At 44.1% G+C, this 16,126-nt stretch overlaps 1 protein-coding gene across 1 annotated transcript in view; it reads right to left on the bottom strand.

The window, feature by feature from the left end:
• The window catches only part of TRPC5 (transient receptor potential cation channel subfamily C member 5), a 338,386-nt gene that overhangs the window by 174,506 nt on the left and 147,754 nt on the right, over window positions 1–16,126 (bottom strand). The window contains exon 2 of the mRNA XM_086388018.1: window positions 5,162–5,560. Within this exon, the coding sequence (XP_086244144.1) occupies window positions 5,162–5,539 (378 nt within the window). The 5' untranslated portion in view covers window positions 5,540–5,560. The remainder of the gene's footprint in view (window positions 1–5,161; window positions 5,561–16,126) is intronic.

Genomic DNA, 16,126 nt, shown 5'->3' with positions numbered 1-16,126 from the left:
TCCAGGCAAGAATATTGGAGTGGGTTGCCATTTCCTTCTCCAATGCATGAAAGTGAAAAGTGAAGGTGAAGTCACTCAGTCGTGCCCAACTCTTAGCGACCCCATGGACTGGAGCCTACCAGGCTCCTCCATCCATGGGATTTTCCAGGCAAGAGTACTGGAGTGGGGTGCCATTGCCTCTCCGCTAATCAACTACACCCCAATACAAACTAAAAAGTATAAAAATGCTGATTCCAGGCCCAAACCCCCAAGATTCTGATTCTGTAGTTATGCAACAGGGTTTAGGCGTCTTCATTTTGACGAGTTTTCCATAAGCACAAAGCTTGATCTTTGAGCCAGTTTTAACCATAGACTGATTCAAGGCTCCTCTTGGGACTGAAACTGGATTTGCTTCCCCTGCTGATCATGCTACCCTGTCAGTTCCAAGATTCACTGGGTAAAGGGAGCAGGTTTGATGGACAAGAAATAGGTTGTATTAAACCTTCTGTATAAACATTTTTGAGAGACTGCAGAAAACAATGAGAATTATTTCAGAGTGTTCACCCCCAAGGAATCCCAAGTCCCCCAGGTGGCCAACATCTATCCCTAAGGGAATAGGCTGTAGTGGTTAGGGAGTGGATGCTGCCAAGAGGGTTGGTTTTCTAGAGTAGCAAGAAGACCACAGAATAACACACACACACACACACACACACACACAGTCTTCTACTTATTGTCTGCTTCAGGAAATTCTATCTGATAGAGCATTACCATTTTAACTTTAAGATTTGGTCCCTATTAAAGATGCAGGTGTCCATGTGAGTGCCAATACTTGAAGCCAGTATCAGCCATTTACAGCCAGCCTCTGGTCTATATTTGAGAGCAGTTTTTGATAGGCTAGAAGAGGAAGAAGAGCATGATGGTCTGGGGCCAGGGTCGAGCAAAGGGTGTCTGGTTGCCAGCCTGAAGGCAAACTTCTTTGTCAGTAAATCTATAGAGGGCACTAGTTTATCCAGCCAAGACTGAGGGAGCTCAGCTGTTCCCAGTCCTTTAGTGAGCTAGGGGAGGGCCTCTGTGAAAAGGGTCAGGTGTTTGGATTCTGTGTAGAGGAGAAGTGCCTTCCTGAGAGTCACCTGCCCAGCTGGACCTGAGGCCCTTTAGGAGTCCTGTGTTTGCTCACACCCCTGACTGCTCCCAGGTAAACAAATCTTGTTTCTGTCTCTCAGAAAGGCAGGGCTCCAGCACCGTGGCAGCCTGTTGTTATAGATACTGTATATGACTTATCACAGCAATTGTCAGAGCAATGGAAGAAAAATGCAATTTAGCACCAACTGCTCGCAGGGGTTGTGTGAGAAGAGAAAGCTGCTCAAGAGACCTGGAGAGGGAGCTGATGGCTTTCTGGATTTATATATATGGTATGATATTCGAGTGTGGACAAAGAAGGTCTTATATTCTCAGTGAGTCTGGAAGAACCCTGGTGAAAAACAGCCTGTCCCAAATAGCTTCACCCATGTTTCATATCCCTGACATTCCACCAGGAGTGCTTCATTTCTGTGAGTTAAGCACTGCTTTTATGAAGGGGAAGATCATGCCTTAAATTATATTGTGTTGGCCAAAAAGTTTTTTTGCTCAAGGAATACATTGTTCAATAAATTTCTTGAAAAGGAAAATATATATTTTAACTTAAAACTAATGAACTTTTTGGCCAACCCAGTACTTTAGAATGAGTTTGCCAGGTGCCTTTCTTCCTCAGGGTTTCTAGAGCAATGGGGACAGATGGGAAAAGGGCAAGTGGAAGTGTTAATCTCTCAGTCATGTCTGACTCTCTGTGACCCTATGGACTGTAGCCCACCAGGCTCCTCTGTCTATCGAAAACTTCAGGCAAGAATACTGGAGAGGGTTGCCATTCCCTTCTGCAGGGGATCTTCTCAATCCAAGGATCGAACCCAGGGCTCCTGCACTGGCAGGTGGATTCTTTACTATCTGAGCCACCAGGACGAGGGGGAGCCCATCAAGTTAGGATTTGGCCTACTTTCCAAACTCAGAAATAGGGCTGCTATTGGTAGTGCCCTCTTTGGAAACTCTTCTGTGTTCTGCACTCTTTCAAAACAGTTATGATGCTAAATGGGATTGAATTTGAAAGTCCAGGATGTCTTGTTCAAGCAGCTAGCTATGTGCTTTTCCAAGAGATACACATAAGCCCTTCTTGCTCATCAGTATTTATCTGTCACCCATTATATACTAGGCACTGGGTCAGGTGCAGATGGCGGATACATGAAAACAAAGGGGCATAATTAGATTATGCCTCCCATTTAAGAAACCATCTAATTATGAAGTCTAGTAAGGCTAGCTTCTTTCCACAAGTAAGGCTGACCTTACATACTTACTATGTGCTTGGCGTCATAGTACATGTGCTTGAAGTAAGGCTGACCTTATATATGTACTATGTGCTTGGTGTCAAGTGAAGGGTAGAGTCAATGGCTACATCATCTCAGAGGTGGGCAGGATCATCATGGAGGGGAGTAGCTGGGTAAGCCTTAGTTCAGATTAGCACATTAAATCACCCAGACACTTAGCAGGGCTCTAGAGAAAAGGGGCCCAGAACAAATCCGTTGTGATGGGGATGGTGATGTGGACTGGGAGTGGTCTGCTTTGCTGTATATCCAAATCCTATAGACCTGTCCTTTCCAGAGAGGTTATCCATCCTCCACTGATGTGTGTGTGTGTGTGTGTGTGTTAGTCACTTAGTCTGTCTGACTGTTTGTGACCCCATGGACTCCTCTGTCCATAGGATTCTCAAGGAAAGAATACTGGAGTGCATTGCCGTTTCCTTCTCCCCCTCCACTGACGTACCCTGTCTCAAAACTCCTGTGCTGGGAGTTCTCAGACTTACCTCGGACAGCCAGGGGAGCAGTGTAGCCTAGTGCTTAAGAGGGTGGGTTTAGGGGCCAGGCAGCCTGGGTTTGAATGCTGGCTCTGACATTTATACCATCCTATGGCTCAATTTGTCTCATCGGTATCATGGGGACAATCAGAATAGTGCCTGCCTCCCAGAGTAGCTGGGAGGATTAAATGGTGTGAGATGCTTAGCACAGTGCAGTTGCGTGTGATTCATTCATAAAATAAATATTTATTGAGTGCCTTTGATATTGCAGGTACTCTCCCAGTGCCGGGATATAGCAGTGGAGAAGAGAGATAAGGCCCCTTCTCTCTTGGCACCGTATTAAATGTTGATTCAGGCTCTTTACCCAAGGAACTTTTAATCTAGCATCTTGTTTTCTGCTCTGTCAATTCCAATTCCTGGTCTTCGAGTTATCAGTTAGCTTATTTTCATTCCTTTTTGTTTAACTAGGCAAGTATTAAAGCTATGACTTCCCTTTAAACTCAGCTTTGGTCATGTCCCATAAGATTTGATGTTGAGTGTTTCCATTATCAGTATTTTGTAAGCACTTTTCGAGTTGGGTTTCGGTTTGTGCTGTTTGTACTTTTTAGTGTATTGTGGTATTCCATGTTGATGACTGTATTCTCTTTGCTACATGCCTCTATGAACATATGTGCTAAATCATATCCAGCTCTCTGCAACTGCATGGATTGTAGCCTGCCAGACTCCTCCATCCATGGGATTATTCAGGCAAGAATACTGAAGTGGGTTGCCATTTCCTCCTCCGGGGGATCTTCCCGACCCAGGGATTGAACCCCAGTCTTCTGCATTGGCAGATGGGTTCTTTACTACTGTGCCACCTGGGAAGCCCACTACGTACCCTACTATGCTCTGAAAGAAGAGAGACAGTGGAGACCTTCCTGACTTGTGGCATTTAAAAGGGCCTAGAGGGAAACAAGACTAGAAAAATCATTAATGAAGGGTACTGAGTGCTAGGCTTTATGGGTTGGCTTCTCTTCTAGTGAAGAGCCGTTGGAGTCACTGAAAGGATGAAAAGGAATGAGAGGATTGTTATGTTATTTGGGGAAGAATAAACCATGTCATTGCTGAGGACAGTTTGAGAGAAAGAAAGAGAGTCCAGATAGGAGTCCAGATAGAAGCTTTCATGCTAGTCTAGTATAGGGATTCTCAAACATGAGCAGCATCACAGTCACCTGGAGGGCTTGCTGGGCCCCATCCCCAGAGTGTCTGATCCAGTCTGATCCAGATCCAGTCTGATCTGGAGGCTTTCACATTTGTGTTTTCTAACAAGTTCCCCTGGTGATGCTAATGCTGATGGTCCAGGAAGCACACTTGGGGAATTACTCATCTAGGAGAGAGATGATGAGAACCTGAGGCAGAGTGGTAGGAGATGGGTTAGAGAGGAAAAAAAGCACATAAAAGATATTGGGAAGGAAGAACTCAACAGGGCTTGGGGATTGAACATGAAGACAAGGGCGAGGAAGGACTCAAAGGTAACTCCAAAGTATTAAATTTTGGTTCCTCAGAAGATAAGAGAATCGCAGAGGCAAAACTCCAAACATCTAGGGGTGGAATGTAGTCACATGAGTGAGACTGAGAGATATGTGTAATTCCTGGATCCATCTGCATCTGTGCCACAGCACTCAAGTTTAAAGGCCTCCTGTCCTTCAGGAAAGAGCAGGTGAGGAGAAAACTCAGGTCTGTGTTTCATCTCTCCTGCTCTCAAATGTAACCTTTGAGTAGAGGAAGGAAATGAAGATATAGAGCAGGAGGTAGGGAGCATAGAAAGAGCTGGAAATGGAGAGCACAATTTTAGGTTGTGTGGATGCTCAGTTGCTCAGTCCTGTCCTACTCTTTGTGACCCCAAGGACTGTAGCCCACTAGGCTCCTCTGTTCATGGGATTTCCCAGGCATGAATACTGGAGTGGGTTGCCATTTCCTCCTCCAGGGGATCTTCCCCACCCAGGGATTGAACCCATTTATTTTGCATCTCCTGCACTGGCAGGCAGATTCTTTACCACTATGCTATCTGGGAAGCCCGAGTATTGAATATATGTCAGCAAATACTAATAAGGAAAAAGCAAATGAGTAAAACTCAGTATGGGCCATGCAGGGTGGCTCTACGATCCCACGTGAGACCACTGGCACTATTTTGGAGAGGAGAGGGTTGCCATTATAGGGCTTCTCAACTCCAGCCTACCTAACCTTCCTGAGTTTCATGGCTTCTGACCCTGTGATGCTGTCTTGTCCCTGGTTATTTCCCCAGCTGTAGGGAATTCTTACCTGCTTCTCTCCACTGGGCCGCCTGTAGCTGAGCAGAAGCTCCACAGCACCCACCACTTCCTTGCGGATGGCATAGAGCAGTGCATCGCCAACATACACACTGTGGTTCAGCAGGAGCTCCATGATCTCCAAGTTCTCATTCTCAATGGCAATTAGCAGGGCGCTCCGGCCCAGTGGGTCCATGCAGTTGATGTTGACATTGTAGTAGATCTCGGCCTCCTGGAGGGCCTGCTTCACAGTGGCGTAGTCCCCCTTCTCCACAGCATTGAGGAAGGCCTTCTCCTCAGCAGAGAGCTCTGTCTCTGCCCTCACAATCTGCAGGGGAATGCGGTCTCTGTATGGTGAGTAGTTGACCTTTTTGTAGTACAGTTGGGCCATGGTTCATAGCAATTTTGAAACCTAAATGAGGAGATAGAGGGAGATCAAAGATGTTGTTAGATACCTGCAGCTCTAAAGTGGTCAGTTATGGAGGCAGCCTTGCTAGGGACTTGAAAAATCCTTAGCTGTTTTAAAGCTACAATCTTTCTCCTCTTGCAAAGGAGTATATAGAAGAAAGATCCTGGGCTTTTGGGTCAGAAAGACCTGGGTTCAATCTCTAGCTTTACCAGGTCTGTGACCTTAAAGAAGTTACTCAAGCTCACTGTGCTTCAGTTTCTTATTATTAAGCTTGTTTGTGTAAGTCACTCAGTTATGTCCAACTCTTTGCGACCCCACAGACTGTAGCCTGGTGGGAAATCCATGGGATTTCCCAGGCAAGAATACTGGAGTGGGCTGCCATGCCCTCCTCCAGGGGATCTTCCTGACCCAGGGATTGAACTGGGTCTTCTGCATTGCAGGCAGACTCTTTACCATCTGAGCCACTAGGGGAGCCCTGTAAAGCTTATCAATATTAATAACATTAACAGCACCAGGCCCCATGCTAAAGACTAATTCCTATCTCATAAAGCTATTGTGAGAGTTAAATGAGATAATGACTGATCACAGTAACTGGTAAAGAGCAAACCTCCTGAGACATGGCACAAGTTAGTTTTTTCCTTCCCTTCTGCTGTCTGGAAATACTCATGATAATACTTCTGATTGCTGATGCAAAGTTGGACCTCATTTTTGGCTACTTTTCTTTGGACCGTGGGCCTCTGCTAATTTGTAGGATTACATTTGCAGCTGCCCTGGATGCAGATCCTGGATTGAAATCCTGTTGGAATGCTAACTGAAGCCTTCTTCTGACTGCTGCTCACTGGGGAAGAGGGTACTGACTCCAACACACTACAGTCATGTATCGCCTCTAGCCCCTCCTGATGTTTTTCCTCCACCACCTAAACCAAGCAGTTGACATATATGAGAATCTATCTGATTCAATTCTGAGAAGTGACTGGTCTGTTTTACATGCACTATATCTAAAGCCAGATTGTAATAGAAGTGATTTCAAAGCAAAACCTATTAATGCATTCCTACAATATGTTTAACTTTCTCTGGGAGACCAAGAATAAAAGATAGTCTTTGCCTTTAATTGCATAGAATGAATCACAATATAGAGCTCTGCCTTGTAGTTTACAGATTGAATTCGTACACATTTCTCATTGACTCCTTGTACTAGCCCTATGAGATGGGAATGCTTATCCTCCCCAGGGCAGATGAGGCTCAGACCCATGAGGTGACTGACTCCCCTTTCCCTACCATCCCTGGGACCTCCAGGACTCTCTGGAGGCTGAGGTTGGATGATGTTATTTAAGTGTCTTTCACTACTGAACTGTTTTGCCAGCAAAAAGAAATGGAAATGTGATAAAGGGCCTCTTGTCTCATCTTCTGGATATAAGAGATGATGAAGACATGTGGCTTCCACAAACATTTGCCTTACTCTTCCAGGTAATTACATCTCTGCTTTGGCAGAGTGAGCGGCATATATTATACCAAGTGGCATTTGCAATTCATGCACTTGTGATCTTCTGGGAAGTTAGCGTTTGAAGGTTAGTGTTGCCTCTTGCCCTGAACAGGCCCAGATGACAAATTTCTCTCTGCATCCAAATCTCAGGAGAGCAGACTGCTGCTTGGCTGTTTTGAGAAGCACTGATATTTTCTTGTGCTACTTTCAAGTAACTCAGCAATGACTAAAGGAAAGTGGCATTTAGAGGAAGCATTTGTCACTAAACAGCAAATTACTTTAATAATGCTAATTGTAGAACACCTCCCTGCCTCCCTGTCTCCATTATAAAGAAAAAGGGAGGAGAAAGAAGAGACAGTGAGAGCTCCTGAAAAGAGACTCAACAGCCCAATTCAGTTTACATTTTTTAATTAATCAACATGAACACAGTGGAAGCCTTCAGCATGCCTAGCACTGTACTAGTCACCTTTGAAACAGAAGAAAGAAAAAGGTCCCTGTCTTCATCATCTCCCACTTGGACCATTCCACACACTTACAATGAGTCATTCCAACTCCCTTCTCTCCCCTTTCAGATTGTCTTCCACACTACCCCCAAGTTATCCTGTGAAACACAAAGCTGATCCTATTTCACTCTCCTTGGTTTGTATCCCGCTGCTTTTGTGATGAAATCAACACTCCTTTCCGAGATCTACTTACTAGGTCTTGGCTTGTGTTTGTTTACCTATCTAATGTCATTTGAAAGCACTCTCACCTTCATCCACTGTTGTTTAGCCCTGTAAAGCTTCTTTTGAGTCTTCCAACATGCCAAGTATTCTCCTACCTCAAGACCTTCGATCATCTCCTGGAACACTGTCCTCCAACTTTTCATTTTTCAAGCCTCAACTAAATGTCACCTCTTCAGAGATGCCCTCATCAACTGCTCTCTATAAAGTAGTTCCTTCATATTCTTCTCTCCATTGTAGCCATAGCCTTTTCTCTTCTTTCTTGATGTTAATCAAAATTTCTAGTAACACAGACATATGTCTTTGTCTTCCTGAGTAATCATCTGTTCAGTCCAATTTGCTTTAAAGCTCAAGTGCAGAGGTTGCATCTGTCCTGATTTTCTAGCATTCATCCAAGCCCAGTTCCTGGCATACCCTGGATGCTGGATATAAGTGTGATGAATGAATGAGTAAACCTTCCATGATATTCTCTCATCTCTCTCCTTCTCACCCCAAATTCTAGCCATACTGAGCCATGTTCTCTGAGTTACCCTTTCATGATCATGTGTTTGCACATAACTCCATCCTACTTTCTCTATTTAACAAACCCCTCTCTACTTCAGCACCTTGCTAATAAGTCCCACCCTTCTCTGTGAAGCCTTCCCGATACCCTCAGAATCTCCCTTTGGGCTCCCCCCTGGCACTCAGATCACATTTGTTCTACATCATTCAACTGCATCTTTGTCTTCCTGCTGTTTGTGTAGGGATACCAGATAATCACGATGGTGTGATCACTGACCTAGAGCCAGACATCCTGGAATGTGAAGTCAAGTGGGCCTTAGAAAGAATCACTATGAACAAAGCTAGTGGAGGTGATGGAATTCCAGTTGAGCTATTTCAAATCCTGAAAGATGATGCTGTGAAAGAGCTGCACCCAATATGCCAGCAAATTTGGAAAATTCAGCAGTGGCCACAGGACTGGAAAAGGTCAGTTTTCATTCCAATCCCAAAGAAAGGCAATGCCAAAGAATACTCAAACTACCACACAATTGCACTCATCTCACATGCTAGTAAAGTAATGCTCAAAAATCTCCAAGCCAGGCTTCAGCAATATGTGAACCGTGAACTTCCTGATGTTCAACCTGGTTTTAGAAAAGGCAGAGGAACCAGAGATCAAATTGCCAACATCCGCTGGATCATGGAAAAAGCAAGAGAGTTCCAGGAAAACATCTACTTCTGCTTTATTGACTATGCCAAAGTCTTTGACTGTGTGGATCACAGTAAACTGTGGAAAATTCTGAAAGAGATGGGAATACCAGACCACCTGTTCTGCCTCTTGAGAAACTCGTATGCAGGTCAGGAAGCAAGAGTTAGAACTGGACATGGAACAACAGACTGGTTCCAAATAGGAAAAGGAGTTCGTCGAGGCTGTATATTGTCACCCTGTTTATTTAACTTATATGCAGAGTACATCATGAGAAACGCTGGACTGGAAGAAACACAAACTGGAATCAAGATTTCCGGGAGAAATATCAATAACCTCAGATATGCAGATGACACCACCTTTATGGCAGAAGGTGAAGAGGAACTAAAAAGCCTCTTGATGAAAGTGAAAGTGGAGAGTGAAAAAATTGGCTTAAAGCTCAACATTCAGAAAACGAAGATCATGGCATCTGGTTCCACCACTTCATGGGAAATAGATGGGGAAAAAGTGGAAACAGTGTCAGACTTTATTTTTCTGGGCTCCAAAATCACTACAGATGGTGACTGCAGCCATGAAATTAAAAGACGCTTACTCCTTGGAAGGAAAGTTATGACCAACCTAGATAGCATATTCAAAAGCAGAGACATTACTTTGCCAACAAAGATCTGTCTAGTCAAGGCTAAGGTTTTTCCTGTGGTCATGTATGGATGTGAGAGTTGGACTGTGAAGAAGGCTGAGCGCCAAAGAATTGATGCTTCTGAACTGTGGTGTTGGAGAAGACTCTTGAGAGTCCCTTGGACTGCAAGGAGATCCAACCAGTCCATTCTGAAGGAGATCAGCCCTGGGATTTCTTTGGAAGGAATGATGTTGAAGCTGAAACTCCAGTACTTTGGCCACCTCATGTGAAGAGTTGACTCATTGGAAAAGACTCTGATGCTGGGGTGGATTGGGGGCAGGAGGAAAAGGGGACGACAGAGGATGAGATGGCTGGATGGCATCACTGACTCGATGGACGTGAGTCTGAGTGAACTCCGGGAGTTGGTGATGGACAGGGAGGCCTGGCATGCTGCAATTCATGGGGTCGTAAAGAGTCGGACACGACTGAGCAACTGATCTGATCTGACCTTGATTCCTGCCTTCCTAGCACTTACACAGGGTCTGGAACATGATGAGTGCTCAACAAATGGATGTTTAATGAACAAATACAATCTAGCTGATGGGGTCAGCACAGTCACAAATGAGTACTAGATTTTGTGGTACTGATTTGATGCTTGGGGTTTTCAGAAAGGGCTCTGTGAGGCTGGAAGTGTCAGAGGTTTCATGGAGAAGATAGCTGTTATCCAGTCCTTGAAGAATTAATATAGTGTGAAAATGTGAGGGTAGTTCAGGTATCACAAGAACAAATGTGGTGGGCTTGATCATAGTCTAGTTAAGATAGTTTTGGGGGCATATTTTTAAGACTATAATAGAATACAGGGATTAGAGGTAAACAAATTATAAGGCAGCAGCTCAAATCTTGTTTCACTATATTAAAAATGATCTTAAACACTTGACATATATACACTACCATGTGTAAAATAGATAGCTAGTGGGAAGCTATTGTATAGCACAGGGAGCTCAGCTTGGTGCTCTTTGATGACCTAGAGGGGTGGGATGAGGGGGCAGGTGGGATGGGGGGGTCCAAGAGTGAGGGAATATATGTGTACATATAGCTAATTCACTTCAGTGTACAGCAGAAGCTAATACAACATTGTAAAGCAATTATACTAAAAAAAAAAATTACACACACACACACACACAAACTAAAAAAAACAGAAAATCCACTTGCTGCCCATTTGCCACTTAAGAGGCTGTGCTATGATGTGCTTAGTCCCTCAGTTGTGCTTGACTCTTTGCGATCCCATGGACTGTAGCCCACCAGGCTCCTCTGTCCATGGGGATTCTCTAGGTAAGAATACTAGAGTGGGTTGCCATGCCCTCCTCCAGGGAATCTTCCCAACCCAGGGACCAAACCCAGGTCTCCTGCATTGCAGGTGTATTCTACCATCTGAGCCACCAGGAAAGCCCCTTAAGAGACTACTATGAAAGGAAAGGCTAGATGTCTTTTCAGATGGTGTCACTAGTGGTTCTGGGCTAAGTATTACTGCTACAGGAAGGTCCGTGTCCATGTTAGCAAGACAAGCTATAAGGGAAACTGAAGACAAATGTGTCCCAGGGAAAAGTGAAAACACAGGGAACTAACTCAATCAAAGCCCTGTTGAGTGCCAGGCACTATGCCAGGAGCCAGAGTGATAAATTATTCCACTTTGGGGATAATTCATATGTCCTGGGCACTGTGCCAGGTACTGGGGCAGCATTAATACTACTACTGCTTCTAGTAGTAATAGTAATGAAAGCAACAAGAAGTACATTCACTGAACTCTCACTCTATGCCAGATGTGTGAGTTATAATAGTAAAGAGAGAGGACAGTACAATCATGGTCAATTTGCAACTTGAAGTAAGTATAATTGGATGATCTATAGTCAGTTCAGAGTCTAGTGTTACTTTTCATCTCTTGCATTTGAAATTAATCTGGTCTATTGCATTTCCAGTGGGCTGAGCTATGAGAAGCTTTGTGGTATTCCCCTGTAGAGAAAAAAACCTCTCCTCCAGAGGTTGCCTGAGAAATACTATGAGAGTGATTCCTTCACTTTAAGGAACTATATTCCTAAAAACTACCCCTGGAAGGGACAATAAATTACATGGCCAATAGCCAATAACACTTTAAGGTGAATTCCTTGATTAAGAAAGTTGCTGTGGCCTTGGAAGTAACGAGATGTATATTTAGAAGGACATGGAAGATATGATGGAGGGGAAAGGAGAGGCCTGGATGTCTCTTTTATGTATCCATGCCCACCTCTATACTACCCAGGATATAAAATGGGTTCCCCATATAGTCTGAAAAATTGATGCTTTTGAATTGTAGTGCTGAAGAAGCTTCTTGAGAGTCCCTTGAACAGCAAGGAGATTAAACCAGTCAATCCTAAAGGAAATCATCCCTGAGTATTCATTGGAAGGACTGATGCTGAAGCTGAAGCGCCAATACTTTGGCCACCTGATGGGAAGAGCTGACTCATTGGAAAAGACCCTGATGCTGGGAAAGATTGAGGGCAAGAGGAGAAGGGGGTGGCAGAGGTTGAGATGGTTGGATGGCATCACTGACTCAATTGACATGAGTTTGAGCAAACTCCAGGAGATAGCAGAGAACAGAGGAACCTGGTGTGTGGCAGTCCATGGGGTCACAAAGTTGGACATGACTTAGCAACTGAACAACATGTTAAGTGTCCACCTGCAAGCTTATAATATGTCTAATGACTTTCCTAGTTCCCTGCCCTCTGCCAGTCCCCAAAGCTGGTGCCATTTGACCCTCATTGACAGCTTTTAGCCTCATCCTCACTCTAAGCTCTGAAATCAATTCTTTCTCCATATGCTTGCTGTTAGTCCTACTCTGCCATTTTTCTGGGAATAAGTAACTAATGATGGAATTTCTGGCATATCTTTAGGATGGGTTATAGGGAAGGTTCTTTTACATAACCCTTTACTGTTATAGTTATGCTTGGCAGATTGTACTCATCTGCCACTAACCTAAGCCAGGAAGTGAGGTTCATATTCCCATTATTAGGCACTGGTTTTGAGATGTATCCTTAATTGAATGAAATAAAACCAGCCAGCACTTCATCCTATTCTACAAGTGAACTCCCACTGTAGTCTCCCAAGCAATGAAGATTAAGAATGGTCAATCAGGCTCTCAGGTGCTTATCATGTTCCCTCTTTCTGGTTCTGCTAGCCAGAGGAGTTTGTCTAATGGAATCTGTGACATCTGTGGGTTCAAATGATGCAATTTAAAGAGCTAAATCAATGGGCTGGGCAGAAGGGCAGGACACAAAGTGGTCTCACCAAATCCCAGCCCAGATCATTGCCCAGCTCAGGCCTTTGTGAGGACGAAAGCTTCCCATCTCACTAAAATTTAGTGCCTTTGGAGGGACACAGTATCTGTGTGTGGCTTGTACTCTGTGCCATGAGGATTGAGCTTGAATGGTGAAATCCTTGTGACTTCTTACCCTTCTCCTTATCTGTCTAGTTGTCCATCTCTTCAGAGTCCTTTAAGGAAAGTAGATTTAATTTGATAAACTTATACAATCTCAAGGGTAAATGGCAGATAATAAATACATTCAATGAATAAGTACCAGGCACTGTGATAGAAGCTGATTGTAACAGCTGAGTGGCTTAAAGCCAGACCTCATCTAGAGAAAAACTGCATTTGAACAAGAATCTTGAATGTCCAATCCAATGAGTGACTAGAATGGCAACTTCATGTACATAGCCACGGAGGTGGGCTAGTGAGAGGAAGCTTGTGTGTGTGTGTACATGTGTATGTACATACGTGTGTGTGTGTGTGTGTGTGTGTGTGCATGTTGATTTTGAGAGCATTTTGACTCCTTTAAGAGAACCACTTAGAGAACTTCCTAATTTTAATGTAGTTACACTAATCTTAAAGGAGCAACCCCACATCCAAGGAGTGGTGGCTGCTCGGGCACAAGAGGGCCTAGAGGAGCCACTCCACATTCAAGGTCAAGAGGGGCGGTGGTGAGGAGATACCCATTGTCCAAGGTAAGGAGCAGTAGCTGTGCTTTGCTGGAGCACTGTGAAGAGACACCCCATGTCAAAGGTAAGAGAAAGCCAAGTAAGATGGTAGGTGTTGCAAGAGGGCATCAGAGGGCAGACACACTGAAACCATAATCACAGAAAACTAGTCAATCTAATCACACTAGGACCACAGCCTTGTCTAACTCAATGAAACTAAGCCATGCCCGTGGGGCCACCCAAGACAGGTGGCCTTGGTCATGGTGGAGAGGTCTGACAGAATGTGGTCCACTGGAGAAAGGAATGGCAAACCACTTCAGTATTCTTGCCTTGAGAACCCCATGAACAGTATGAAAAGTCAAAATGATAGGATACTGAAAGAGGAACTCCCCAGGTCGGTAGGTGCCCAATATGCTACTGGAGATCAGTGGAGAATAGCAAGAAGAACAGCAAAGAATACCAAGAGGAGACAAGAAAGCCTTCTTCAGCGATCAATGTAAAGAAATAGAGGGAAACAACAGAATGGGTAAGACTAGAGATCTCTTCAAGAAAATTAGAGATACAAAGGGAACATTTCATGCAAAGATGGGCTCAATAAAGGACAGAAATGGTATGGACCTAACAGAAGCAGAAGATATTAAGAAGAGATGGCAAGAATACACAGAAGAACTGTACAAAAAAGATCTTCATGACCAAGATAATCACGATGGTATGATCACTCACCTAGAGCCAGACATCCTGGAATGTGAAGTCAAGTGGGCCTTAGAAAGCATCACTATGAACAAAGCTAGTGGAGGTGATGGAATTCCAGTTGAGCTCTTTCAAATCCTGAAAGATTATGCTGTGAAAAAGCTGCACTCAATATGCCAGCAAATTTGGAAAACTCAGCAGTGGCCACAGGACTGGAAAAGGTCAGTTTTCATTCCAATCCCAAAGAAAAGCAATGCCAAAGAATGCTCAAACTACTGCACAATTGCACTCATCTCACACGCTAGTAAAGTAATGCTCAAAATTCTCCAAGCCAGGCTTCAGCAATATGTGAACCGTGAACTTCCTGATGTTCAAGCTGGTTTTAGAAAAGGCAGAGGAACCAGAGATCAAATTGCTAACATCCGCTGGATCATTGAAAAAGCAAGAGAGTTCCAGAAAAACATCTATTTCTGCTTTATTGACTATGCCAAAGCTTTTGACTGTGTGGATCACAATAAACTGTGGAAAATTCTGAAAGAGATGGGAATACCAGACCACCTGACCTACCTCTTGAGAAACTCGTATGCAGGTCAGGAAGCAAGAGTTAGAACTGGACATGGAACAACAGACTGGTTCCAAATAGGAAAAGGAGTACGTCAAGGCTGTATATTGTCACCCTGCTTATTTAACTTATATGCAGAGTACATCATGAGAAACGCTGGGCTGGAGAAACACAAGCTGGAATCAAGATTGCCAGGAGAAATATCAATAACCTCAGATATGCAGATGAAACCACCCTTATGGCAGAAAGTGAAGAGGAACTAAAAAGCCTCTTGATGAAAGTGAAAGAGGAGAGTGAAAAAGTTGGCTTAAAGCTCAACATTCAGAAAATGAAGATCATGGGATCTGGTCCCATCACTTCATGGGAAATCGATGTGGAAACAGTGGAAACAGTGTCAGACTTCATTTTTGGGGGCTCCAAAATCACTGCAGATGGTGATTGCAGCCATGAAATTAAAAGACGCTTACTCTTTGGAAGGAAAGTTATGACCAACCTAGACAGCATATTCAAAAGCAGAGGCATTACTTTGCCGTAGGTCTGTCTAGTCAAGGCTATGGTTTTACCAGTAGTCATGTATGGATGTGAGAGTTGGACTGTGAAGAAAGCTGAGCACCGAAGAATTGATGCTTTTGAACTGTGGCGTTGGAGAAGACTCTTGAGAGTCCCTTGGACTGCAAGGAGATCCAACCAGTCCATTCTGAAGGAGATCAGCCCTGGGTGTTCTTTGGAAGGAATGATGCTAAAGCTGAAACTCCAGTACTTTGGCCACCTCATGTGAAGAGTTGACTCATTAGAAAAGACTCTGATGCTGGGAGGGATTAGGGGCAAGAGGAGAAGGGGATGACAGAGGATGAGATGGCTGGATGGCATCACCGACTCAATGGATGTGTTTGAATGAAGTCCGGGAGCTGGTGATGGACAGGGAGGCCTGGTGTGCTGCAATTCACTGGGTTGCAAAGAGTCGGACATGACTCAGCAACTGAACCGACTGACACTAATCTTTTCCAGAAAAGTCCAGGTATTATGCCTCCTACAAGAGACCTCAAAAGTCATCTAGAATAACCCCTTGCTCAGTGAAAAAAAAAAAAAAAAACACCCTGACAATATACTTTTTAAGTGATTGTTCAGTTAATGAGCACCTCCACTGATGAAAACCTCACCCCTTTCTCACCTTTATGGAGAGTGCTGATATTCAGCAAGGGGATCTCTATGTCTATCCAAAATCACCTGCTTCCAGCTTCTATTCCATGGCCCCAGTTCTGCTCTCTAGAGCAGTATCAGGCAAATCTGTCTTTTGTTCTGCAT

The sequence above is a fragment of the Bos grunniens genome, chromosome X (genome assembly GCF_055505025.1).
Source record: "Bos grunniens cultivar Pamir isolate PY7600 chromosome X, Bosgru_T2T1.0, whole genome shotgun sequence".
Classification (NCBI taxonomy): Eukaryota; Metazoa; Chordata; class Mammalia; order Artiodactyla; family Bovidae; genus Bos; species Bos grunniens.
Note: the sequence above shows the minus strand (reverse complement) of the source record. Positions and strands in the feature narration are given on the sequence as shown.